The sequence below is a fragment of the Octodon degus genome, unplaced genomic scaffold (genome assembly GCF_000260255.1).
Source record: "Octodon degus isolate 3935 unplaced genomic scaffold, OctDeg1.0 scaffold00026, whole genome shotgun sequence".
Classification (NCBI taxonomy): domain Eukaryota; kingdom Metazoa; phylum Chordata; class Mammalia; order Rodentia; family Octodontidae; genus Octodon; species Octodon degus.
In genome coordinates this window covers 12831297-12858969 of record NW_004524602.1, presented here as the reverse complement: position 1 = coordinate 12858969, position 27673 = coordinate 12831297, and the positions used below count along the sequence as shown (strand labels likewise).

Below are 27673 nucleotides of genomic sequence, written 5' to 3'. Positions count from 1 at the left end.
TGTATTGCATGTGTTTCAGTATGAGAATGATTCAGGAGGGAAGACAGCAGGAGAGGGAATAGTTGCTACAGCAAAGTACTTGAGCACTTCACAAAAGCTTTTGACAAAGCTAACATCCTTTCTTAATAACTCAGCAAAATAAGTATGGTAGAATGAGATTTCTCTTAAAAAGAGGTCCTCTGTGTGAAACAGCTATAAGGTCATACGGATTCAATGATGAAAGACGGAATGTGTTCCCCACCAAGACTGCAAGCAAGGTCGGTCTCACTTCTGTTTAACATTGTGCTGGAGGTCCTAGCCAGCACAAAAGGCAAGCAGAAGGCGTAAAAGTCAGATGGGAAGAAATGAAACTGTCTTTATTTTCTGTGGAGAAAAGCCGAAGCAACTCCAAGAGGGCCACTAGAACTAATTAGTATGTTTTGCAAGGTCATAAGAGAGATGGTGTTCAAAGGTGAATGCCATTTCTATACACTGGCACGAGCAGTTGGAAATTGAAATTATACTAGTTGGTTCTCTAGACCTGTTTTGTTTCTCAAACTGTCATAAAGGGTCCTATTTTAAAATTTTAATCAGATAAAGACAGTCGAGTATAATTATAAAAATGTCATAAGGCAGACAGATTACAAGCCCAAAGTTGTCAGTAGATTCAATGCAGAAGTAAGTTTTAGCAAATGCATCCAGGACAAACAGGCATAAGAGAAGAATTTTAAAATGTGTATGTTTATAAGAAGTTAATGTAAAATCAACTACTGTAGCATTTTGTCATTCTGTATCTGATCAAAAGTGAATCAAATGATCCTTTATGTTAAGTGCCCGTTGAGCACTATGAAAAAATAGTGTCAATATTTAAAATTTTGAGAACTTATCAAGGTGAGAGCTTTCTTGTTTGTTAATTTACCCACTGTAGATTACACTGACAATAATGCCACTCTCAGAATAAAGGATGTGTAAGTTGTGTCTGTGTTTACCCAAAATATCAGAAAAACCCAATAGTAGATATGAATAGAGTTCCATAACAGGTCTTTATGTGAAAATTTACTATTTAATAAAATTTACTGTTTTCTTTTTTGCAATATGGGGATTTAAATAAAGGCCTCACACTGAGCTACCTCCCTACCCTTTTTCTTTCTTATTTCAGCTTTGAGACAGGGTCTTGCTGAGTTGTCTACAATACTACGTTTGAACTTGCAGTCCTCCTGCCCCAGCCTCTGAGTAACTGGGGTAATAGGTGTATGCCTCGCTTGGCATTGTGGCACACAATCTGAAGCCAACCTTGGCTACATGGTAAGTTCCAGGCCAGCCTAAAGTACACAGCAAGACCCTGTCTCAGGGGAAAAAAAAATTAATTGGGAGAGGAGTAGCTTTTTAATAAATGAGCTTCTTTGATTGTTGTTTGATTATACTTGGAGGAAAAGTTACATCTTTGCCCACACTAAAATCTAAATATAATACTCAGGGGCTGGTGAGATGGCTCAGTGGTCTAAAGCACCTACTTGAAACAAGCTTGGCAAAGCACAGGGACCGCGGTTCAATCCCCCGGCACCACATGCCAGCCAGCTGCGCCCCCTGGTGGGCTGAGCTGGCCACACACACACACACAATAAATAAATGTAATAAATAAAAATAAATAAATATTTAAAAAAAAATAAAATAAAAAAATAAAATAAAAAAATAAATATAATACTCAAATACAGAGCACATAAAAAAATTGTTGTCAGTGACGGTCCTCTGTAGTGTATGAGCCACACTCAGATAAGCAAGTGGGTTTCTCCATCTATTTTTTTAATCAAGGAATAATTTATAAACAATAAAAAGATCTGTGATCCTTCGAGGCATTTTGGAATCCCCTGTGTCACTGTCACCCCAATCATTTTCTTTTCCCTTCATGGTTCCTTCCTGCTTGTTTCTGCTCAGTGCAGACTTCTAGAGGCACCTGCCGGCCCCATTTCCATCACATGGATTAATTTCACTTTTTAAAACTTCATATAAATAGAAGAGCATTGAATGGACTCTGTCTTATCTAGCTTCTTTCACCCAGTGTGTAATTATCTGAGCTTTGTCCATGACTGAGTGTATATCAGTAATTTACAACTTTTTATTGCTGAGTACTATTCCGTTTATGACTGTTGCAGTTAGTTTAGCCATTCTTCTGTTGATGGATGCATATCATTCTGTTCATATGGAAATATATCACAGTAGTGACTTCTCTCTGTTCCCTGCATGAGACCACAAGTTCACTGGATATACAGACCCTGCCTAAATCATGCTTGAGTTCCTACCAGGTAAGTGGTGCTTAGTGGACAGTAGTTGTTTATTAAATGTTTGCTTTTGAATAAGGAGGTAGGAGAAAGCAAGTCAGTTGGATATTACTTTGAATGACAGGAGAGGAAGGATTTCTCCCAGGGTGAGAGGATGGGAAAAGCTCCTGAGTTGTGCTTCTTAGTGGTACCTGGTCCTTCCTGGAAAGGATGCGCCACCTTCAGGAAAAGCTTCCATATTTGTGTGTGGGTATTTTAGAAAGAGAGACACTGAGATACACGAGACTTGTTGATGGCTATCTGGTTTCAGCCAATGAACCAACTGGTCTGTGTCACCTACCTCACCAGAACAGCCTTTGCTTCTCCCAGGGAAGGCAGGTAACTGTGTTGTCTCCTCTACAGAGTTGATACAGAGCTTTCAATCTGCCCTGAATCCAAGAGCCCTTGTTTGTCATTTTCATTGCAGGTAATTAAAAAATTAGTATTTGCAGGGCCGGGGAGATAGCTCAGTAGAATAAGTGCTTGCCTGGTAAGCTCAAGGGCCTGAGTTCAATCCCCGGTTCCACAAAAAAAAAAAAAAAAAAGTATTTGAAATGAGTGAACTCCAGCAGGAATGATGACTTTGATTTAAAACCTCAAGCGGTCACAGCTGGGCACGTGATTAGATCTTGACCCTGCTCCTGCTCAGCTCCCACCCTGCGGGCAAGTCCACAGGAAGGGCTCTGCCTGCCCTGGCTGGAGGGTAGGCCAGGAGGAGGAGCACTGTCTGGGAAGCAGGGAGGATGGGACCGGGTGTCCTGTCCTGTATGTAGTTGTTAGGGCTTGTGTCTAGCTGTCCCCCCAAAGCCGCATGCAGTCATAGATAGGGCTTGTTTGGAGGTGGCTGGATCTAGACTGTGTGATGCTAGAACTGATTCATGGTGTGACGCTAGGACAAGGGCCCTAGGTTTAAGGGTGTGGTGCTGCCTGCCCTAAGCAGCCTGGGTAAGATGAAAGGGGCAGGAAGACACTGTTAAGGTTCCTTATGGCTTTGTTACCTCCTGCCCCCATGAACTGTTACCCTGCTGCCACGTGCCACCCTGCCTTGGAGCCAGCCGATTGTGGACTGAAACTTGTAAGCCAAGTAAACCTTTTCCTCCACTAACTTTGGGTGTTGGGCGTTTTGTCTCAACAAAAAGTAAGACAATGGCTTATTTTCCTTTTTACAGATCTATGGAGGTATGACTGATGAGATAAATGGCACGTATATAAGAGTGTAACGTGAACATTTTGACACATGTGAGAAATCCACCCCCACAGTGCAGATAGTGAACGTATCCATCACTTAATCCTTTCTCATGTGCTTTTATAATCTCTCTACCTCTGCTCCACCTCTTCCCCCCCGGCAACAACCAGTCTTATCTCTGTCACTATGGTTTTTTTGTTTTGCATTTTAAAAAGTTTTCTATGTGAAATGAAATATATACATTCATGATGTATACATACACTGCATGTGTGTGTGTGTGTGTGTGTTTATTCCTTTTCTCCAGTTCAATCTGAGCCAACCAGAAAGCCCAATGAATGCGTCCCTTGGGATTTTTTTGTTCCATGCAAGGTCTCACTATGCAGCTCAGATTCTATTATCCCAGCTGACTTTTCTTTTTCTTTCTTTCTTTCTTTCTTTCTTTCTTTCTTTCTTTCTTTCTTTCTTTTCTTTCTTTTTTAACATATTTGGTACAGGTTCTCACTAGGCAGCTTGGATTCATATGATCCTCGTGTTTCAGCCTTCCCATCACTGGGATTATGGGTGTATGCTCTCATGCCTGGTCTCAGTGGCCAGCTCAGTGCTCACGTGGCATGTGGTGCTGGGCTTGAAACCTGGCCCCTGTGCTTGCCTAAGCAGGCGCTTAGTACACTGAGCTCTCTTGCCAGCCCCAGCAATTTGTTTTAAGCTGTACAGGTAACGCCTCAAGAGTTAGCCAACTACTCTGCACAATTGTGGTTGGCAATCTTGTGTTAGATTTCATGCACACAGGCCAGGGTTTAATGTTATCAAGCAGATTAGAGCCTGGAGGTGGTGGTTACCATTCTGGAACCCATTGGCACAATGTGTTTAGTGCCTTTCACCTGTGAGTTAATGAGGTTCCTGTATGATCGGGTTAAGCATGGCGAATCCTACTGCATGATGTTTCCCTGTTGCCAGAGCTATGGAAGGGGGCCCTAGCACTGTCCCCACCAACCTTGGTGCTGCAGGAGCTGCGCAGGGCCCTTGTCCTCCACGTAGATTTTAAGCTCCCGCTCCGCAGGTCTCTGGGCTGTTGCCTAAACGCTGCACCTGAGTACACAGCGAGAGGGATCTCCACGCTGCTGGCTAACGGCAGTCATGACAGTATACTCGCTGGGTTGCGATACCTGTCTATGGTGAATTTTTCTGTGTGCCAAGGTACTTGGGCCCTGACTTCTGTCCCGTAATTCTAGAACGCAGAGACCTGGTGGGACTGGGAGACTGCCCTGTGGGTGACAGCTGTGTGGAGCCAGAGGACCGACTGTGTGCCCTGCAGGGAAGCATGCAGCACGCAGAGCTGGCCCAGGGGCCCACGCACACAGCCTTCCAGTGAGACTGGTGCCGCAGCTTCAATGTGCACAGAGGTCACATTTCCTCCTGGGAAGGAGCCGCAGTGCTTCTCTGGACGTCTTGGGGGAAGGCAGCTCATCAAGTGAGGGGGACACAGGGCTAACAGTGCCAGTGCCAGGGGCTTCAGCTGTGCTGTTTCACCAGAAGCTAGCCAGCCCCTTTGGCGCTGTGGGCTGCAGAAGCATGGACACATGCGGCAGTTGCAGGAACCTCAGGGGCTCAGGAGATGGTGGGGAGGGGAAGGGCCGTCACCCCACTGTGGTCCTGCCACAGGGTCCCTCTCATTTAACAGGCTGGGTAGGGAGGGGGTGGAGGAGTCGAAGAGCTGCTGCTGGCTCTCCATCTTGGCTTTCTTTGCCTCCTCCCAGGGTATCCTCTGGTGTCCCTACCACTGAGCCCTCCATCTCCTGTCCCCATCCATCAACCTCCCAGGTGTCCTTTATTTTTGTATGAAAGTCCCCTAGGCATACCTCTCCAAAAGGAGATCTCAGAAGAGGTTAGCATCCCACACCTGCCAGTCTGCTACAGTGAGCATTGCCGCGAGTGGCCGGGGAGCTCTTGGGATGCAGTTAGTAAAAATATTTTAGTAAATTTAGATTTAAGGGCCCGGGGAGATAGCTCAGTAGAATAAGCACTTGCCTGGCAAGCGCAGGATCCTGAGTTCAATCCCCAGTACCTCAGAAAAAAAAAAAAAAAATTAGATTTAAGAGCTGATGACTTTCAATAATTTGAAATTGTTTAAAATATGTTTGGGACAACTCTGCTTTTTCAACTGTTAATTTTATGAAATATAAATGCAAATCAAATATTTACAAGGAAACTTTAGCATCTGAATTGAGATATGTGCAATATACCTACCACATATTAAGGACTTTGTATGGAAAAATTAACTAGCTCATTAAAATACTGGTTATATGTTAATATGTATTATGAAAAGTAACATCACTGGATTCTGTTACTTTTGGTGTGGCTACTACTTTTTTTTTTTCCCTGCGGTACCGGGGATTGAACCCAGAACCTTGTACTTGCAAGGCAGGTGCTTATACTGCTGAGCTGTCTTCCCAGCCTTTTGGTGGGGTTACTATAAAGTCTTTTGGGTGTTATATTTTATTTCTCTTGGGCTGTACACTTATTGTACAGCAGCACTGAATGGAAGAATGTCCAAGTGAAGGAAGCCTTGAGTGCCTTCTGCCAGCCCCTGGCCCTCCCCACGTAAGTTCAAGGAGTAGGGAGAAGGCTGTGGAGAGAAGGGCAATGCCCACCTGCGCCCCAGGAAGCCCCTTCCCTGCCCTATCCCAGTGGGTGGAGCGAGTGGAAGGTCCGAGCCCCTCAGAGCAACTGTCTCACACCGCACTTGTCTTCATCTCTGTAAGTGGCCATGGTGCCTGGTGACATGCCAGCCAGGAGAGCTGAAGACTGTTCAGGTGCCAGCTGAAGGGACCATCAGAACCTGGAGGGTTCATAAAGCTTCTTCCCCAAGCTTCTTCTGTAAGTGGCCAACTGCTGGGTTACCTCCTAGGACACATTACTCCTAACCAGGTCACCTATGTCCATCCTTGGGCTGTTACCGTGAAAACCAGCACCTTCTCTAACTTACACACAGTGGTGGCACCTGCTGGAACTTCACAGCACTGCTGCTTTTAACAAACCAGGATGTGAAATCTGATCTTAGGTTATATGCAGAGGGATAGCGGGTTTCAAAAAATAATCTCAAGTGACTGCAACCAAAAGAGGCTGTCACGTACCAGGCACAGCACCCCAGGGAGTGAGAGGAGTCAGGACCTTGCCTGAGGGCACCTCCCTTTGGCTTGGATCCCTATCTCCCTTTCCCATCACCCTCTTAAGCCAGCTCTGCTCTTCAAAACCTGATGTAGTTAGACCCCACCTCCTCCCAGGTGTCTCCCCAGTGACCAGATTTCCCAGCCTGCTGTAAAGCATCTATATGCGTTGGAGCTGCGTGACTGTGGGCTTCATCCTCAGTGAGTGGTTAAGGCCACCTGTATACTTGACTTTGGAGTCAGGTTCTCAGACCTGAGTGTAAGGGTTGGGATCACTTGCTCTGGCTAACAGATGTCCCTCTCTGTAACAGGGAGCTACAGGCTGCTTTGCAAATAGTTTCACTTTAACCCCACCTCCAAAAGAACCAGATTGACATGAAAAACATGTTACTTATAATTTCTCCTGCTTACAGTGTGTGTCGTTACAATCATTGGTACAATAAATACGCAAATGCAGAACAGACCATCATCACGGTGGCCTCCCATCCGAGCCACGGGGACAGAGGGATGCTGCAGGCCCCCCATCCTTCCCACGAGATGGGTCAGGAAGGCCTCAGAGGGTTCCCTGAGGGTGAAGGGATGTTGGCTGTGGACTCCGAGGGACTAGGATTAAGCAGTCAGCTCCACCCATCCTAGTGTGTCTATTAAAGCGACAGATACAGGCGTTTACCACATGATAGGAAGCCAAAAGGCTCACAAGCCCCTGCTCATGCCAGGCAAAGCAGACACTAGCGAAGGCAGAGCTGTGCCCCGTGGGCCTCCCCAGGCTGAGTCTTCTTGTTGTCATCTCCACCTGCCATGTACATTGCCGGGGAGAACCGAGTTCACGCGGCTGCACTTCCTGCGCCGTGGCACTGGCTGCCTGCCATGGTGGCTGATGTCTGCCAAAAGAGAACCGGAAGCAGCCTGGAGCTCAGAATCTGGCAGGATTAGCAGTGGTGATTCTTGAAGCATTCCTTCTGCTGCCCTGGCTTGGCTTCCTCTTGACCACGCAAGCTGAATGCCTGGGCCGTGCTGAGGGGGAGAGGGGAGAGATGCCCCTATTCATCTCCTGTGTGCTCCCTTTTCCCGACCAGCTCTTGGGCCAGTGCAGCATGCTCTCTCTTTTCTCATCCGTGGATGCAGAGTGTTCTGAAAGCCAGCCTCGCTGCTCTAGTGCTAGTTTCTGACCAGCAGTGTTGGGCCAAGGCCACGAGGCCCCCTATTCCTGTTGCCATGCTGGTTGTCCTGGGGGGTGCCGCCCATGCTCCGAGGCTGTCAGCTGTCTGTGTGCACACATGTGAACACAAGGCATCTGAGCCCCCGTTAAGTGGCCTAGAACCTTCCCTGGTGAAACAGGCTGCAGAGACATCAGGCTTGCCATCATCCAAAGTGTGACAGTGGACAAGAGAATTGTTCGGGTTGGACGGAGTAGAAGAAAACAGATATTGTAAAGAGACCTATGCTTCACAAGGACGTTCCGTGCTGTCAAAATGAGACAATCAGCGAGTTCCCTATGAACTCCAAGGGTCAGGAGCTACCAGTTGAGGTTCATCCATCATGGAACTGACCAATCTCAGGGTTGTCACCTCTACTAGAGGGAAATTCACAAGGAATTAAGTCTTCTCAGAAGCTGTTTCTGCCACTCAGCAGGGGAGAATTTTGGAGGCTTTTAGCATTCCATAATTATTAAATACCACGATCAGGCCAGCAGACAGCCTCCTGTGTAAAAATGTCTTTAATACGCCATGCTCATACATTCTCAAAGTCGGGAGGCTTAGGCAAGTCCTAATTTCAGGCTAGCAGTAGGAACACCACAGAAGTGACAAAAATAACATGGGCAAAAGAGATGAAGTCTTTCTTGCAGTCATTTTGCTCCTGCCAATTTCCTGCAGCTTCCAAAGTAGGTCTATGACAAACATGTACTAATTTAAAAATGAAATAAGGTAAAAAAGAAAAGCAGGTCAGGCCATCCCAGCTCAGGTCTACTCCAGGAGGGCGAAGCTAACTCATTTTTTAAGGAATAGCCTAGTTATTTATAAAATCATTAGAGTCCGAAACAACTGTGGACAGGAGTGGGGCTTGGGCTTTAGGTCAGTTCTTCTTGTGTTGTGGCCAATAGACAACTTGGGACTTCATTTTTGACTCCAAAGTGAGACTCCTGGGCCATAGATGCCATCTTATTCTCTCTCCCTTCCTCTCATCCTTCTCCCCCTTTCTTTCTCTGGCTTTTATTTCCACCAAGAAATGGAACTTGAAACTATGTTTCCTGAAATTCCAGTCAGGTCTCTGGTCCACGGGACAGGACTGTGAAAATGGCCCAGTATGTTACAGTATGTGTCAGTTCTGGCAAAAGGAAATCCAAGCAAGTTAACTCCTCCTGTGAAGAAGGCTGCTGAGTTTCAAAAGCAAGCTCCTCTGAGCGAGTACATTCTGGTCAGGAAGCTTTGAGAATAAAGAATTGCCAGGATACTTGAAAACATCTCGGGTGAAACCTTGGTTGGAACTGTGTCCCAGCCATGCACAACCCACCCGTAGGTGACTCAGTCTGTGATCCAGAGTCCAGACCTCTCTGCCATCTCACACGGGTAGAAGAGTCAGGTCAAGGTTCGGCCTTCCCACACATGGTTCACGCTGTGGGGGGCTGTGGCACGTGGGTGGGGGAGGCCGGCAGGCCCAGGGTGAAATGTCTGCAGGTTGAGCTCCAGAGAACACCTGGAGGAGTTTCAAGAGTCCAGGGAGCCAAGGTGTGTGGTGTCCAAAGCTGGGTGCTTCCACAGGGCTCAGGGAGTCCCTGGACCTCAGGGGAAAGTCTCGGTTTCCTTCTTGATGGCTGGTTTATAAATGACCCCCTTGTTTTCACCTTTTTTGCTACTAGAACAATAGTAAGAGGACAGCATCAGTCATGTCAGTCAAAAAGGAGAGGGTAACCAGAGAGCAGCCTGACTCGGGTACGGAATGGAGGGGCTTTAGAAGTCGGATCCCTCTCTTCGGGACTTTGCTTGCCGTGGGAGTTCCTCTTAGCAGGACATTAATGAACTACAATGGAACCTGTTCATGTTGCAACTGTTCTTTCCTACCTGACAGTGCTAGACTTGCATTTTGAAGATCTCCTTATATCCTGTACTTCAGACTTTTGGTTTCATGATTCTCAAAATTATTTTTTAAAGTTTTCTTACCAGAAAAGGTAACTATGTTTAGGGAAATCCAAAATGGCAATAAAACCACGAGCCAAGGGAATGATAGCTAACATGAGAGTGCAGGTTTTCTCTTATTTTTCTCCCTGGATTCACTTTTTAAAAAACCTAGATCTTAGCAAGAAGACAGCCTTGCTGGGGCTGGGGAGATAGCTCAGCAGTCTAGCCACCTGCCTGGCAAGCGCAAGGTCCCAGGTTCAATCCCTGGTACCACATGCAGTGCCAGCCCCTGAGTCCCAGGTGTGCTGTCCAGCCACCGATACCAGGGGTGGTGGTACACACCTGTAATCCCAGTGCTGGGAGGCTGAGACAGGAGGATCACTATGAGTCCAAAGTCTGAACTGCATAGTGAGACCCTGTACCAAATAAATAAATGATTTTTCAAAAATTTGTTTTAAAGATAGCCTTGCTGATTGTATTTGGGTACAAACCCCAAATCAAGAGACTTGTCCAAGGTCACACAAATAATTAGCAATGGCAGCAGAGCTGATAGACCCACAAGTCTGAGCGCAGTGACCTTTCTGTGATGAGCGGACCCTGTGAAGGAGGCACTGGCGCTCCGGACAGGTCTCTAAGAATGGGTGCCAGCTGAGGTGCCAGGCTTGGCCTTCTGCAAGGCTGCCCACCCAGACAGGCTGACCAGCACAGACACACACACCACCTGTGTCCGTCGACCCAAACCAGCTCACCTCTTCTTCCTTCTGAAGAGCCAGATGGCCACTCCCAGGACAATGCAGATGCCGAGAACACCAGCCAGGACCACAGACAGGATGATGCCTGTGGAGGAGCAGCGGGCACACATTACGTTTTCCCCACCCACCGAACCCCAGTGCGCACAGGTGTGCAAGCCACATGATCATTCCAGAAAGGTGCACTCTGGGCTTTGGCTTAGTGGGGCTGACTGGGGTCCCTGACAGTGGCCATTTACAAAGAAAAGTGGGTTTCCAGGAAGAGTTCTCAAGCTTGTATAAAAATCATCTGAAAAGCTTGTTCTAAATGTAGGAGTTTTGTGGTTTTTGTTTTTCGCCCAAGCCTGAGAGACTCAGGTTTAATCTGTGTGGCACGGGGCCTGGGAACCTGCATTTTACCAGTGCCTCCAGCTGATGCTATTGCAGGTGACCTTTGAACCACAGTTTGAGAAACCCGAAGTTTAGAATAACAATTTTTGCATTTATTTCTGGGCCGTCTTTTCAGTTTTTGACCCCAAGTTCCTGAATTTTGCTCCCCACTCACCTGACCTCCACCCTGGGCTTAGAAGTATTTTCAGACAGTGTCCTCCCCCCATGACCAACAGAAGGTCTCAGGCTGATTTACACATGCTGTACAGTGATTAGGTCTTTGATTAGAGCGACATTTGATTGGCAGTTCATCTTTGAATTAGAGGCTAAGGCACAGAGTAAGGAGGAGGGCAGGAGCCAGAATGACAGAAGAGAGAAGCAGAGAGGAGGGCTGGAAGGACGGCAGGCCCAGGTCACACGGAGAATCACAGATCACCCAGCTGCGGCATGCACGGCCCACTAGCCACATACCCATACTCAGTTCTGCGCCGGTAAGGAGTTCGATTACAACCAGGGAAGGAAAAGAGGGGAAGTTAGAGTCAAACTGTGCTGAATATAACCACGGGTTGCAAGAAGCTGTACCTTGTCCTTCCTTGGCTTATGCAGCCCTGCAGGGCATAGTCACCTTTGGGTTGGATGACTGTCTGCTGGGGTGGAGGGAGTGCCCACCCACCTGGGGACTCCATCCTCCCCCTCTGGGGCACTGGGCACAGTGAGGGACCATGACAGAGAAGGCAGGGACAGAGCTGATCCCAAGGGGCAGGGTGGGCCATTCTCCCTGTTCTTGCCAGCCACCGCCAGCAGCTCACAGCCTCCTGGTGCCGGAGAGATTCCACAGGCCAGGTCCCCAGTAGCCCTGCTCTGTGTCCTGTCTGTGGTGTGGGGAGTGCTGGGGCTGAGTCTCCATCTGGGGGGGGCACATGTATGCACAGCTTGTGCTGTGTTCCCCACCTGGCCTGGGGTACCACTTGGTGTTTGGGTTTGCGGTTTTTATTTAATGGTACATGGAGACTTTGCCCCTTGGGCTTGCAAACAAACAAAACCTGGCCATGGTTTCTTTTCTAAGCTCTGTGATGAAATGCACTTCTGTTCTTTGCTCCTGAAACTCCAGAAGCTAACAGTACCAAACCAGTTCTTACCACATGAAAACTATTACGAGTGCGCTTGGCCACTTTTCCAAGCCGTCCTTCACGGTCACCTCACATAGCCCGAGAGCCACACAGGACTTTAGCACCAGGCAGGCCAGTCTCTGGCTGGTCTGGATCTGCTGATCCATCAGCAGAGAGCAAGGCCCCCAAGATGGGCCTTTTCTCCAGAGCACGTGACCAGCTCGGTGGCTTTTCCAAAGGGAGAGTAGCTTTCCCCTCTACTATGTGTGGTTCACTGTGTGGTGCTTTTGTCTGGAACGGGCCTGACAGACTACACTGCTGTAACCCAAGTGCTTTGTCCCTATTGGGCAACTTGTCAGGTGTAGAATAGAGCCCCTTGAAAACAATGAAACACAACCAGTCATGAGGACAGGGAACCAAGAGCCTGGAGCAGGTGCCCTCTGCACCTGAGATTCAGCAAAAACAAAGCTTGACTGAGCACACAAAGACCCCGCAAAGGTCACAAAGAAAAAGCAATGCCAGCTAAGGGGTCAGCTAGCAGTTCTGCCCCCTCATGGGGACAGCAGGGTATGGTTGGAACCCCTGCCCTGCCAATCCAGGCAGCAACCAACCATCCAGGAGGCAGACTTCTCTGCAGAAATGGAGCAAGCCTGCAGGGCCAGGGTCCCATTGGAGGCAGAGCCGGTGACTGCTAACTACAAGCAGAGGGAAAACCAGCAAGATGTGCCTGGCTCAGGGCAAGTCAGAGAACTACAGCTGGCAAAGAAAAGCCAAACCCTGTTTCACAGCAAAGCCTCGGCTGGGTGAGGCCCAGTCTCTGGGCCACTGTAGAAAACAGGCCTCAAAGATGGTGAGGTTCAGATGAAACGAAGAAGTGGTCTGTTTATAGACAGGAACCGAGACAGGCATGTCCCACTGGGAACAATGACACAGGCAGGAAGAGCCAAGACAGACTGTTTCAGAGGTGGCGCATCGCAGCCACTGGCTAAGAACTGCTGGCTGGTGCAGGGACACATGCTGAGCTCCCTGCTGTCCACAGAACTCTCAGGTTTGAGTCAGGGTGAGTGGACAGAGGACAGTATAACACACAGAAGGAAAAGACACTGACACAGGAGAACTGGAATGTGCATGCCTTGCCCAGGGAGGTGCAGACGCTGGAGGAGGCTGGGAGCTGCTGGCTACGTGTTCTGGCTGGCCTGGGAACTGCATCTTCCACTGGCATCTGGCTGGCCCGAGGCTGCTGGGTAACTGCTTTTGAGGTCGCCTGCAGCCTCAAGTGTAAACACAAGTCCAGCCCGAGGACCAGGCACCCATGCATGCATCTTGGGGTTCCTGAAACAACAGCCTAGTATTTTCTAGCTCCTTTTGCAATTCTACCTGATGACAATCTTTTTCTTTTCAAAGTCCTATTGTAAAGTTCAACTCTTGTAGGCAGCAGCTTATACAGTGATTATATACATATATATATATATCTTCGGCCATCTGGTCTTAGAAGAGAGAACAGGAGAGTTTAGTTTACCAAAGGTTCCATCATGTAGCTACATGAAATCCAGGGTAGTTTGATAAAATTCCCATTACTGAACTGTATTGTAAACCGTAAAGTCAAAAACTACAGCGCTGTTGCTGTTTGGCTAATGCTTTGGTAAGCGAAGCAAGGCTCGGGCCCTCAGTCACCAGCGCATGGCTGTCTCTGAGGAGTCACTTAACTGGGAAGCTTTCCTTAGGAACACTATGCAGCCCCGTCAGGAAATTTGTACAAAGAGCTCTGCCACGGAGGCCCCGTCAGATTACACCCTGCACGGGTCATACAACTGGGTAGAACTCAGGGCTTTGTCTCCCAAGTCGCAGGAAAGGAGCCTGGCTCACTGCACTGAGGGGCCGAGGTCCTAGAGCTGCAGGGTGGCGGCCCAGGGTGCTGGTGGCCGCCTTGCGTGGCCCAGGGCAACTGAGCTACAGGAGTGACAGGTGGCAGAGCTGGGCCTTCTCCTTCTGTCAAGTTAGAGCCACGGAAGGCAAGGCGTGCAGCACAGCTGTCCCAGTCCTTCGGAGCCAGACAGGAAGTTCTGATCTTCAGTTTTTCTTTAACATACTGGCTGCTTTCAACAGAACAACATATGGGTTGATTGAGAACAGAGCAAAGTGAAACTTAATAAAACTAAGCTTTGGCAACTGGCCAGGCTCACATACAAATCACTCTTCAGAGAAGGCCTTGGTGAGCTGGTGGGGGAAGGGAGGCGAGTTAGTTACATTCTTTCAGCATGCTTATAATGAACACCAGGCACAGTGCCAGGCTCAAAAAGCAAGTGAGACATCAACTATCCCTTTGTTGAGGAGCTTCTACAGTGTGTACGATAGCTCTTTCTTTCTTTCCTTCCCTTACTGTTCTTAAATTGTGGTCAGAAATAATTGCTCTCTGGTGCCAGGTACTGTACCAGGGATGAGTAAGTTCAGTCTGGCTGCACTGAGGTGACCCTCAGTCACCTGCAGGGGAGCAGGGAGGATTGCTGAGGCTGTGACTATAGAGTTGGGGTTGGGGAACGGGAGAGCCACCCCAGACGAAAGGAATGGTGTGTGTCCTGGGAGGTAGCTTCCCATAGGGTTTCTTGTCTTCCTACAGTTTGCTGGGACTGAGGCTGAGAGGACAGGGCTGGGTGCTGTGACAGCTGTTGGCTGGGGCCCTCACTAAGGCGAGGATCCCACTTTCTGCCTAACCCCCTCCCACTGTCGTCTGGGGCCCGGTCTGCTCTGTGCCAGGGGAGCAGAGTGATGCCTGGTAGGGTTTTCTGTCCCCACAGTTCATAACCGGGCTGTATTCAGGAAACACATGGGGTGCCGGAGGGGGCGGGAACTTCACTTCAAGCGCAGCTTGTCAGCGGGAATCTGAGCCAGGACTCCTCTGGTCACTTGGTTGGACACTTTGGAAGGACCAATGATACTCTTCCAGCTGATACCTTTTATTTATAAATAAAACTTAAATACAAGGTCAGTCTCTACAACACATTCTAATCTCCAAATATTAAATAATTAGCCATCTTAGCTGGAAGGTTTCCTCTCTCTTAAGGCTTTCTAAAACTATGCAGGTCCTTATAGGCCAAGCAGATGCCAACCGGGTTCCTCTACGATCAGGGCTGTGGTCCTACAGCAGGGGACGTGCATTTGCTTAGAGCAGGCCTACTGAAGACGTGATTATTGAAACGTTATGGCCTCTATTTTTTCTGTGGGGGGTGGCTACTGGGAATCGAACTCAAGACCTTGTGCTTTCCAGGCAGGCTAGCTATATTCCCAGCCATTCTGTGACCTTCTTTTGTTCTATGTCCCTCACCTGGCAAGTCAGGAAAGGTGCCAGCTGCTGTTAGTGCTGTATTTATGTTTGATGGGCCATTGCTATTAGGTGTCACCATCTGACCCCAGAGCCAGTGTCACAGGGGAAGAGGGCAGCCCGAGGCAACCGAAGATCAGGCCAAAGCCCTAAACCTCAGTCCCTGAACAGGCATCTGCTTCTGCCGCCTGTCTCATTACCTGAGGCATCTGGCTTTTGTGCCACTGGAGATGGTCCCAAGATGATTGCCCTCTCAGGGAGCCCACTTCAAGAATAAGCTCAGGTCTTCTTTGGAAGAAGCGCCTTTTAAGAGCTGAGAAAGTAACTAGCATTTTAACCAAAGGCAACAACAAACAACGTACAAGAGAAAAAAACTCCTACAGAAGGTGGTGGTGGGGCAATGAGAGAATTCTGAGGGAAGTTGCAACTTCAGAAGCCCCCAGCCCCCAGAGAAAACAGTCAGGGTGCCCTCTTAAGGGGGCCAGTCCCCTTCATGCCATTTCTTAGCCTCATTTCAAAAGAAGGGAAGATGGAGAAGGAGACATCTGTTGGATGTATTTGTTTAACTCCAGTAACTTCAACCTTGTTTTGGCCACAATCAGTGCAAGACTGAAATTTTCATGCCATAACAGAATAAGGAAAAGAGCAGGCCCGGTGATATAGGACTCCAGCATCCCATGACACAAGGAAAAAAAATCAGTTCTGGGCCTAGGAGAGTCACTGAACAACCCGTGGGGCAGTGTATCTCAATAAGGGGCTTTTTTTTTGTGGGGGGGAGAATCTCACTGTGTATCATTCAGACTGGCCTTGAACGCCCAGGGATCCTCCTGCCTCAGCTGCCTCAGCTTCCCGAATGCTAGAATTACGGGTGTGCACCACCACGCCCCTGGCAATGTCTATAAATATTGTTGGCTTCCACAATGGGAAGATGTTACTGGCCTCTAATAAGGACAGACCAGGGGTTCTGCCTGAGCTGTCTGTGGTACCAGGGTTGAGAAGCCCTCTCCCAGCGCAGGACAGCTGGAGTGTCAGCCTCTTGGGTCAGCAAGCAGGTTCTGTGATGCTTTTCTTCTGTGCTTGCCAGGCAAGCATGTGATGCTTTTCTGAGCACAGTCTAGGAAGATGGCAGAGTCAAGTGAAATGACTGAGTCCCTGTTGTCCCTGTTTGCTAAACCTCAGCTCTTTGCCCCTCCCACCAGTCTCTCCTAGAGGACTTCCTTTGCTCCTGGCCGAATTTCCTGACTCCATAAGTCTTGGTCACATCCAGAGAAAATCCTGAGTAAACCAGGCCCTAATTAGAAACATGCCTCAGCAGAAGAGTCTACAAATAATTGTGTCCAAATTGCTCGAGGCTCATCCGTAAGCCCAACACAGTGTGCTACAGTCTGGGACCTGCTCCTCTCCTAGCAGCATGTGTAACACCCCTGGGCAGGTGAGGCTTGGGGCTTCACAGCTCGGCGGCCACCTCATCTTTGCTGCTGGGAAAGCAGCTGTGTTAGCTGCCTGTGTCACTGGGAAATAAGAGGGACCGGAGAATTCTGGCCAGGTTTCTATAATCAGCCTCCAGGTGAACAGGTCTGCCCTGCGCCGCTAGGAGTTCTCACTGCCAGGACAAAGCTGAGCCCAGCCTGGGCTCATGGAAGCTGCCTGAGAGCTCAAGCCATGCAGGGCAGGGCAGCAGCCAAGGTGCACCTGGCCTTGGATCTCGCCTTCCAAGCTTCCTGAGCCGGTGCACAGGCTTCTGCTTCGAGCCTCTCCACCTACGCAGCCCAATGCGAAGAGTGTACTCAAGCGCTCTGCTACAAGCCTGCCTGCACTACCCCCGTCTACAAGCAACTACTCAGACGGCAGCAAGGGCCAGAAGATGGCTAATTCCTCCCCAAGCCACAGTCCATCATTACAAGTGGGAGGTTACTGTTGGACGTCATAATCAAGTTCCTGCCCGGTTTCTTCTGATCGTCTGTAACTGCCCTCAATCTCTGTCCCTGCAATGTAAAGTTAGGGTTGGTAGTTGTTAGTGTCCACTGAAAGTCATAACATATTATTACACTGCACTGCTAAAGAAGAGATACAGCATTACCACATCACACTGCGGAAGAAAACGAGGTGAGGCCTTGAACCAAGGACTCCTAATGTTTGTCTCCTTGTTTCCAAGGATGTGCACAGACTAACTAGTTCAGGAAGCAGACCTCAAAAAACCAGAACCCTCAAACCAGAAGCCAAATTTACCTGATCTATGAGGGAAAAGGTCCCCTATCTCCACAGAGTTCGTTATCTTTAAGGGGTTTTTGTTTGTTTGTTTTTTAAAATGTATTTGGTAAAGGATTTCACTATGCAGCTCAGACTTGTAGTGATCCTCCTGTTTTCAGCCTCCCCAGCACTGGGATTATAGGCGTGTGCCACCACACCCAGTCTTGGTAGCTGCCCAGTGTGCCTGGGGGTGGGGCTGGTGAGGCACGTGTTGCTGGGGATTGAACCCTGGTCCCTGCACTTGCCTAAGCAGGTACTTAGTCTACTGAGCTAATATCTCATCAGCCCAGTATTTTAAAGTTTTGTTTAAGTATTGCAGTAGTTCCATTTATGCCGTAAATACTATGTATTTCACTTGGACGAATAGGACAAGAAAATGCTCTGTCCAGAACAGATCACTCAGGAGATCATTCTGGGCATTTGGCTCATTTCTTAGAAGGACATTGTTGATCACCTTACAGGTTCTCAGTGTTAGGAAGGGCCATTGTTCATGGATTCAGTTTTCAAACTGAGAAGCTGAGGAAAAGAGGGAAGTGACCTTAACTAGTGCTATCTGAAGAGAACACAAAGATGAGTTCTTGGGCCACTCTGAATTCAGTACCAATAGAGCAGGGCAGAATTCTGACCATAGAAATGGGTCACTCAGAAGGGCAGCTTTCTAACTCTACTACAGAAGCCTTGAAATGGTCTTCATCTACACACTAAACTGACGGCTGATGGTTATAATAATCTCATATAGTAAAAAAAGGAACAACAACAAAATGCACCTGGTTAGGGACCTCCCCTGCTTCTGCAAACCTGAGAGCCCCAAGGTGGAAGGGGGTTGAGAACCCACAGGGAAAAAATGTACTCTTAAGTTCTGAAGAAGGATGTGGGTCCCTGGTCCCTTTCCAGAAGTACTGATAGAGGCTCGGAGCAGACGAGATGCTAACGTGCTCCCCGGAGCTTGCATTTAACGGGAGGTGTGGGCCTCCGTAGCAGGAAGGAACCAAACTATCAGGCTTCATTCAGTTTGAAACAGGTATGCACGTGCTTTTAGGCAGCACCAAGGAGATTAGACGAAGAAATCTATGAATGAGGGTGCTTTCTTCCCAATGCTATGGTAGACCTCGAGCTTACAAGGAGTGCTGCAGGATGTCGGTGGTAAGTGAATCACCTAAGTAAACCCAGGCAGGGTGGCCGCAGCCCTTGAAGCCAAGAAAGCCTAGGAAGAAAGTCAGATGTGAAACCACGTAACGAGGGGCCTATCGTGTGCTGTAGGAGACAGACAGTTCCTTGAGCAGACATCCCCTAGGGCGTCTTCCCCATCTGTGGGAGGCTGCCAGACTCCACGGGCCTGGAGGTGCTTCCCTTCAAGGACTCGGGGAAATGGTGAGCTGTGAAAGGAAACCCAATAACAAGCCCCTTTCTGCAGCTTCTGGTTGTGCCCAGGTTCCTCAGGCAGCCTTCCGTGGGCACCAGTGCCACAGTCAGACCTGCTTTGCCACATACATCCTGCCACTTGAGCCCGCCCCACCCCGGTACTGCAGCCCTCACCTTGTCGGAAGGAGATGTACACCAGCCTCTCTTCAAACTTTTGGACTTGCCGGAAGTTGTTGACCATTTCCACGGGGGAAGGGTCACCCATATCTGTACAGTACAGGGCGGTCTCTAAAGCCAGCAGCTGAAGGGATGAGCAGAAACAAACCCATGGCAGACTGACTCTCCCAGAGGAGGAACGCAGAGGAGAAGCCCCCTGGGGGGGTCTGGAGGAGGCAATAAAAAGCAGTGCCAGGGCACAGTACTGCTTCCACACTGCCCCCACCAGCGGGGCACTGGGCAGAGGTCAGTGCCAGCTCCCGATTATGCCACAAGAGTCTGCCCCACGGACGAAGGCTGGAGAGGGACAGAGGACCTGTCAGCCTCTCCATGAACCTGAAGTGAGACCCAGCTCTGAAAATAGAGGACCCTTAGCTTGTTCCTACGGGCACTGAAGCAATAAAAGGAGAGAGTAAAAGGTTCCTGAGTCATCTGCCGGTCGCTTTCTGGCGTTTTCTTCCACACCCCCACAAAGATGATGCAGTGGGTCTCTGAGGGAGTTCCTGGGTGAAGGCGCTGCTGCTTCCCCACGCATGTCACCTCTGCTTCTGCACATCCTGGCTCCTGTCCACCCACCTGCTGCCACTCTGGGTAGAAGCTTGTAGTAGCAAGCAGGAACATGGTGCCTTCTGTCCCGGTGTGGGCGTCAGGTGGGCGGTGTGCCCCAGCCACCTCCCCTGGGCCTGGGTTTGTTCCCCACGCTTGTGGATATGGAGTATGACAAGGAGCCATGCCTTGGAGAGCCGCAAAGCCCGACTCTGGGTCTCACATCTGTCACTCACCAGTGCTGATCCTGCGGGGCTCCCGACCCCCACCTCCAGCATCTGCGTCCTGAGAGGCTTAGGGATGCTGGCTCCAGGCTTTGCTCCCCAGCTCATGCTGGCTTCTAGGAGCCCTGACCCCCCCGCCCCCAGTTACTGCTGTGACCCCAGCATGCTGTTTGATAAAGTGATAAAGGATTTCACCTGACGAAGACTGCAGACTGTTCTGCCGGCTGAGGGAACCAGGTTCCCTCCCACTGAGGAAGCAAAGACCACCCGGCCAGCAGGGGCTGGCTTAGCAAATTCAGCCATACAGCACAGGCTCCTCCTAAGGACAAGTATTCGCTTTGCAAGCTCAAGCTCTAGCTGTGCTGCAAGGCCCAGCGCGTTATCCCTCCAGGGTTTGCAGCCACCACTGGTATTTGGAGAGGTTTGGAACAGCTGCCAGTGGAACTTTAAGCAAAGAAAAGCAGTCACGAACTGTCACCTACTCTATAGTGGAGACGGTGTACACTTACCTGCTCTGGGGACACTTGTGCAGTGTTCCGGAAAACCGTCCAGAGCACAGTGGGGTTGCAGGGCGGGGTGGTCAGGGACCCCTCGTAGCGGTAGTACTCGGCAGGCTTCTCAGGAAGCAGCTCCTCGATATTGAAGCCTGGAATGCGCACTTGCTGACCTGGGGGGACATCGGGAGAGGGGGTAGTTGAGCCTGCTGCCTATAGCGGGGCACAGTAGGGCGCCCGTCATCCCAAACTCGCCCTTTTCTAGGTCACCGTCTGAAGCGCTGTTACAGCACAGCACAGCGCCCTATGGTCCTTAACCGGGTGAACACTTAACAGCAGCCACCCCTTGCAGTGTTCGACTCGAGGGGACACAGGAGCAGTGTGACTGCTCCAGCAGAGAGGCAGTAAGCGTCCTGGGGCCCCTCACCTTTGTACTTCACATGTTTCAGGTGACTGAAGATCTTGTCATAGGACGGGTTGAAGGAGCCCCTCTGCAGCAGAGATCAAGAGTTGAGCTAGAACAAAACACTGCGGGCCAAGCCTAGACAGACAGCTGGTGTCCACAGGGCTGGGCTGCAGGTCCGCACAGTCGCCCGCAGGTCCCCTCCGATGGGCCACCTCACTAGGGGACTAAGGTGTCACAAGGGTGTTAGGAATTAGTAAAATGGCCCTGCTTCTTGCATCAAAGGACACCCTCTTTTTCTGTCAGGCCTTGAGCCCAGGGCACAGGGTGTAGTGACTGGTGTGTCCTCTGAGTCATAAGCCTAGGGACTCCTGCGGGCCCAGAAGCCAGGCCAGGGGAGGAAGCATAGTGGGAAATGAGGTGTGCGATTCCATTATGGGGGAAACGAAAGCTAATCAGAAGACTTCCCATTTGCAGGGATTGAAGAAGGCATCCTGGGACCTGTATACAGGGGGCGCTTGGACGCCAGGTCATAGTTGGGTCAGGCAACCAACGGGACAATGCAGTGACCCCTTCTCTCACAGGGCTTCCCTGGCTAGACAGTTCTGTACTCATGCAGCAAGGCTGGAGGTTGGGGCTCACGATTCCCTGTCATAAAAGACAGGTCCCTATCCATTGCTGCTCCCCAGCCTGCAGGAGAAGGCACCAGAGGGATGTACCCCTGCTCTGGAGAGAGGACACGGCCCACTGAGGGCCAGCTTGGGGCCACGAAACAGAACACCAACTCTCAGTCTTATCCCGGCTATAGATTTCATGTGCATCCCCTTAAACATCTCTTACCTCGAGGAGGACAGCTAGGACGGCGAGGCCTCCTGAGTGCTCACTGGCGGCGCTGATGTTAGGGTACTGGTCTGAATTATAATGGACAATGTGCAGCTGCAGTGGGAGGTGGAAAAAAGCCACCAGTCATGGGGCGGGCAACTCACAGGGACTTTCTGGGCCTGAGGAGACTTGAAATTAAGTGGGAAGGAAGATGCCATTCCTGCCTTCCCCCAGCGCAACTGACTCTCCCCTCCCAGCATCTGAAGTGTTCCCTTTTCCCTCAGTCCTTTCCAAAATGCAAACTTCACCAGTGTAGAAGACTGGTGGGTCCCTGAGTCTGATAGGGTGCTTAGGAGTGAACACTATGGAACCCACAGACATGCATGGATGGATGGATGGATGGATGGATGGATGGATGGGTGGATGGGTGGATGGGTGGGTGGATGGATGGATGGATGGGTGGGTGGATGGATGGGTGGATGGGTGGGTGGATGGATGGATGGATGGGTGGGTGGATGGGTAGGTGGATGGGATGGTGGGTGGGAGGATGAATGGATGGGTGAGTGGGTGGGTGGGTGGGTTTTCATATTATCCATTAAAAAAGCCTGGGAACTTGGGAGCTCTCTCCTTTCTGATTTTCCTACTTACACTGGAGCCTGAGGCAACGTGGTCCCCAGTGACTGGCACTGGATCTGGAAGGGCTGGGGATAGGTGGGCAAGTAGCTTCCCACTGTAACGTAATCATTATGGATACAGCAAGGGACATATGTGTTTATACACTAGAGGGAGCAAATCATGACCCAGCTTTGGTAAAGGTTTTATCAGCGACTATTAAAGAGGCCATAAGGGGGCCTGCCCCTTAGCTCAGTTCTTTCAGTGGCTGCTTCAACAAAGCAGTCAGGCTCAGGTTGCTGTGGTTCGATCCCCAAACTCAAGCCAGCCAAACCTGCCCTGAAGGCATTCGGAGCAAAAAAAGAAAAAAAAGCCATAAAACATGACTCTATGGGCCAGGGAGATAGCTCAGTAGAAGAAGCGCTTGCCTGGAAAGTGCAAGGGCCTGAGTTCAATCCCTGGTTCTGCCAAAAAAAAAAGTAAAAAAAACCCATGACTCTAGACTCTATAAAATAAAATTCTCAAATTACTTCTTTTCAGAGGAGAAATTATTTGTCATTATTAAATAAGAAAAAGAAAATTTTCTCTTTTCTGTATTTTAGGGAAGCGTCCACAGGGTATTCAGGGTCTCACTACTAGATCAGACTCACAGTGATTCTCCTGTTTATAGCCTCCCAAGAGCTGGGATTACAGGCACGCGCCACCACACCCAGTCTCAATTGCCAGCTCAGCACACCCCAGGGGCAGGGCTGGCATGGCAGGCCCAGGGATTAAACCCCTGGCCCCTGTGCCTGCCTGCAGGTGCTTTAATCTGCTGAGCTATCTGGCCAGCTCAAAGAAAAGTTTTTGAGAAATTTTGGATTTAAGAAGTCCAAGAAGAGGGGTGTGTTGGTGCATACTTATAATCCTAACACTCAAGAGGCCGAAGCAGGAGGATCACTGTGAGTCTGAGACCAGCCTGAGCTAAATAGTTTAAGGCCAGCCTGAACTACATAGTGAGACCCTGTCTCAAAAAAAAAAAAAAAAAAGTCTAGGAAAATATTAAGACCATTGTTATGATAAATTCTGATGTTTAGTTTGACCTATGAGTTTTCTTTTTTCTTGCATTTTTATTGAGGTATCCCTGAGACTGAAACTTTGAGGTTTTTATCTCTAAATCTCTTTGCATTCCTTTTTCCACTCATGTGTCTATGAGTAGAATTCAAGCATGTTTTATTGACTGCAGTTTAATGTCCCCATTTGAACTTTTAAGTGGCCCTCTCTAATTTTGAGCACTGTATCAATTTATTTCTTCTTTTATGGGCTCCTCTCTTAGGAATTTCTTAGGGGTCCCTACTTCACCACCTTTTGCCCTAAAGGACAGAGCCTGTCACATTGCCCATTGATGTAGCCTAGCATGAATTTGAGACACAGCAGGATTCTAGGTGGTGGGGTCAGGGAGATAGCTCAGTAGAATAAACGTTTGCCTGGCAAACGCAGGGTCCTGAGTTCAATCCCCAGTTCCGCAAAAAAAAAAAAAAAAAAAAAAAGATGGCTAAAATTCCATGGCTAAATAAGTCCTGAGGCCTTATTTCTTCTTACCAATGCCCTTTGAACTTGTGGTCTGTCTGCATACTCTTCTTAATGTACTAAGATTAAATCAAAAGGAAATTGCTACTGAAGGGTCTAAGAGCCTTCTTTTAACATCTCTGTCTAGAGGAACCACTATTTTCAGATGTTCCCTAGAGAATCTGCCACTTTGGATCACCCTGATGTCTCCTGACAGCATTTAGAGTCCTTCATCAGCCTCTTGGCGTGATGATGTGTCTTAATAGCAGAAAATACAATGAGCAGAATTATTTTAAATGCATAAGCCAGACAGAGCTACATCCTTACTCCTTTAGTCCTCACGAGGGAAAGAGAAGTCTTAACATGGCAATTAGCCTGGAAGAAATTGCAGTTCTTGAGCTTCAGGGAAGGGCCTGCTCTGAAATCTGTGAACTTCTGCTAGTGCCATCCTACTGGGCCTGGATCAGGTGCCCTCCACACTTGCAAGCAAACCTGTAATTAGCCTGACACATCGAGCAGCTGAGCAGTTAAGGAAGGAGAAGGTCACCCTGGCATTTACCATGCAGTCCGCTGGCTGGTCACTAGCATTTATCTCTTTGCATTTATTTCCTGGTAAACATTCAGAACCACACACCCAGCTCATTGCTACAGGAGCAAAACAAAGCTGACCAACTCCCATCTCACCCCATCACGTGCTTCTGGTACAGGAAAAACACCTGTCTCTCCTCCTTTCCTCTAGCATTTTAGGTCAGCACCTCAGGGTGACATGGCTCCATTCTGTGTGGACACCCAAAGGCCTCAGGAGTCTCTGATTGCCATGATGCCCCACAGTCTATCCTGCCAGTCATTCCTGGCTTTTGGGCCAAGGAGAATAGTGTCCCTGTGTTCGTCCCCTGTTGACAAGCATACTCATATCCCAAGGAGAAAATCTGGGATAGAAAGACATTTGTATACAGCATGACATGTGAAGAAAGACTGAAGTGTGGGGCAGCAGTGAGCCCGCAGTGGGTTAGCATGAGCTGCACCAGCCAGGCAAGCACACAAGACCTCCACGGTGCCATCCTGGGGACCCAGCCTTCCCTACTGCATCACTCAGCAGGAGAGACAGACCAACTCAGCATGTCGGGGAAAGGGAAGGACCAGGACCCCAACGGGGGCTGTAGGATGGCCGGGGCAGCCGGCAGTGTTGGGCTGTGGAGGTAGGAGTTCCCTCACCTCCCTGCACACCAGCTAGCGCAGGGGCTGCCAGGTACTCACTAGGCAGCCTCCGCCAGACCACCTGCCCACTCACCTCAGCTGCGAAGTGCTTTCCACTGATGGTGTGCTCAGAACCGAAGGGCTCCTTGCTGTCCCCCCAGTGCAGGTGCAGCTGTGTGGCGCGGTATCGGTGGGAGCCGAGGCCCCGGATGTGCATGTCTGGGTGCAGGTGCAGCCTCACTGTGGGGAGTGCAGGAGGTACGTTCAGAGACCTGGTCAACAGGTGCCATGAGAGAACAATTGGGTAGGCAAACCCTGCAAGGCTCCAGACGGGGTGCAGGGGGCTGCAGCAAGGTGTAGAAAAGGTGCCTGCGCCCCGAGAGCATCTCTGTTAGCTCAGAGCAACTCCAGGCTGCTAGCACCTTCATGGTTCCCCTTGGAGAATGATGCTGGCTGTACTAAGTAGGCCACTGATGGACGCTGGCTTGTATGTTCATATATCAGACCCTGAACATGAAGATACAACCCTCTAGGCTACAGCAGCAATAATAATTGATATTTAGGAAACACTTATAATACTCCAAACCACTAAGAAGATAACACTATGCAATATATTAATTATTGAAACAGTCCTATTAATCAGTTTTGAACCTGTCTCATTGCTGTTGCTCAGTAAAATTAATTAAAAAAAAAAAAAAAACAAAAACCCTCCAGACCCAGGCATACCCAATCTCTAGACTTCACGGTACTCAAAACTATGTCGTTTTTCCAAATGAAAACACAAGAAGGTTAAAATTCATGTCCAGAGTCAGATAGTTCATGAACAGGCAACCGAGATTCACATCCAGATTTTCTGGAAGCTAAAGCCTGGATGTCCCCCCATCCCTGCAGCTGAATGGCTTAGTCCCGCAAGTAGCTCAAGATGACCCAGAATTTGTGCTCGCAGCGCAGCCAGTGGACCGAGGAGCTCCTCTCCAGTCCTGAGATGCGTGCTGCCTTGGCAGGATGACCCCAGCATGCCTCAGCTCCTCCTACTCAGCCCCTTCTGGGTGTCTCAGGGAGCCCCCTTCCTGTCACAAGGAAAAGGACAGGCCAGGGAGGCCAGGGAAACCCAGAATGTCCGCAGGTGTTTGTCTCACCTGAATGGCCATTATTGGTCAGGTTCAGCAGTTCCCCAGAAGATACGTTGTAACCCTGGAACTCGAGGGGCCCGAGGCTGGCGTCATACTGCAGGATTTCACTGTGCAGGTCTATCGGAGACTGCAGCAGGCCCCCACATGATGGGTACTTCTTGGACCAGTTCTTCTCCCCATTGGGACCTGGAAGGAGTGATTCAAGGCCAAGATTGAGTCCATTTCTACAAAGGTATTTCTTCACCTTTACTTCTATATTCAACACAATTACCGCTTCTCTCCTCTTAATCTTTAGAGGCAACCTTTTTAAGACCCAAAGATCCCACCCTAAGAACGAGGCCCAGCAAACACCTCAGGACCACTTGCCATAAAAGTATAATGAAGAACTCTGTGAGCCCTAGAGTCCTCTAGCAGCTCATGCCAGGGAGTAGAGCTCCCCCAGTTCTACTTTGTACGCCATACACATGCTCCCCATGTGGAGACGGTTGACGTGAGCAACTCATCATCTGTTAGTGAGCACCTAGACGGATCCAGGAGTTGCTCTGGGTCTTGGGTTGCCCCTGCAACCCCGAGATGGCCCTGAATGAATCTGCTGGGCTGTGCCCACATGGAAAACTGGAGTCTGACTGAATATAGATCCAGGTAGATCTTTAAGGCCAGTGGATTTTCAGACACGATCTTCCTGACAGGAAACCCTGGAGGCTACCGACTCCAGACCCACATCTAGAGTGCAAAACCCAACCCGATATGGTTGCATGAAAAAATGTCAATTAAAGGCCTAGAAGCACAGAGCTAACTGCGGGGGGTTTTGTGAGGGAAAAGTATGACAGTGCTCCAAACTAATTATTATGATATAATAGATAAACCATCCGTGAGGAAGAACAGACTTAGAAACAAAAATCCTTTCGGGCTCAAGCTTCTTGCTAACTACCAGATAGCAGTCATACTGCTGGAAATGAAAATAAACATTCCATGTTCAGATAAGCTATCCTACTCCCACTGGGAAAAATCTTTAAAGAATGTAAATCTATCTTTAAAAGATTATCTCCCGTGGTAATTAAACCAAGGCTGAAGCCTCTCCCGAAGAACAAGCCACTGGCGCACTGTGGCTCCTGAGGATTGAACAATGGGGCCCAGTGTTGGGTCAGAGCTGGGACCAAGCTTTGCCACCTGGGACCCATTCAGTCCTCAGGCACAAGGAAGGGTGGTATGCAGAATAAAGCGGAAAGGGGATCTTCTAGGGGGTCTTCTACAGACAACAGCACAGCCTCACATGGTGGGAGGAGCCTGTGTCTCAGAAATCTCGACCCCTACACCTTGGTCTCTAGGTAGGAGAATTCATTTAGAGTGAATAGAATCAGAAATAACATCTAGGGGAAAAATACTTGGTACATTTGTTCACCTAATATGCTAGGAAGAGTTGGTCCCAGGCTGTTTTACCAGGACTCGATACACAGCAAACTACTAAATCATCAGACTATCCAACTTTGTATGTAGCTTTTTGGAAACACTAGAGCCTGTCCGGATTGCAGAGTTTCAGTCTGATCTTTCCCT

The 27673-nt window shown here is 49.3% G+C and overlaps 1 protein-coding gene across 4 annotated transcripts in view; it reads right to left on the bottom strand.

Annotated features, from left to right (window-relative positions):
• Positions 1 to 7020: 7020 nt before the first annotated feature.
• Ca12 (carbonic anhydrase 12) overlaps positions 7021 to 27673 on the bottom strand; it is a 51305-nt gene continuing 30652 nt past the window's right edge. Inside the window, exons 3-11 of one of the 4 annotated variants that reach the window (XM_023712458.1) lie at positions 26126 to 26305; positions 25081 to 25226; positions 21648 to 21743; positions 20832 to 20895; positions 20420 to 20577; positions 19099 to 19225; positions 11356 to 11367; positions 10516 to 10603; positions 7021 to 9503 (exon numbers count right to left, since the gene is read on the bottom strand). In XM_023712458.1, the coding sequence (XP_023568226.1) occupies positions 9431 to 9503; positions 10516 to 10603; positions 11356 to 11367; positions 19099 to 19225; positions 20420 to 20577; positions 20832 to 20895; positions 21648 to 21743; positions 25081 to 25226; positions 26126 to 26305 (944 nt within the window). In that variant the 3' untranslated portion in view covers positions 7021 to 9430. The remainder of the gene's footprint in view (positions 9504 to 10515; positions 10604 to 11355; positions 11368 to 19098; positions 19226 to 20419; positions 20578 to 20831; positions 20896 to 21647; positions 21744 to 25080; positions 25227 to 26125; positions 26306 to 27673) is intronic. The other 3 variants (XM_023712459.1, XM_004628950.2, XM_023712460.1) reach the window with 3 other exon arrangements.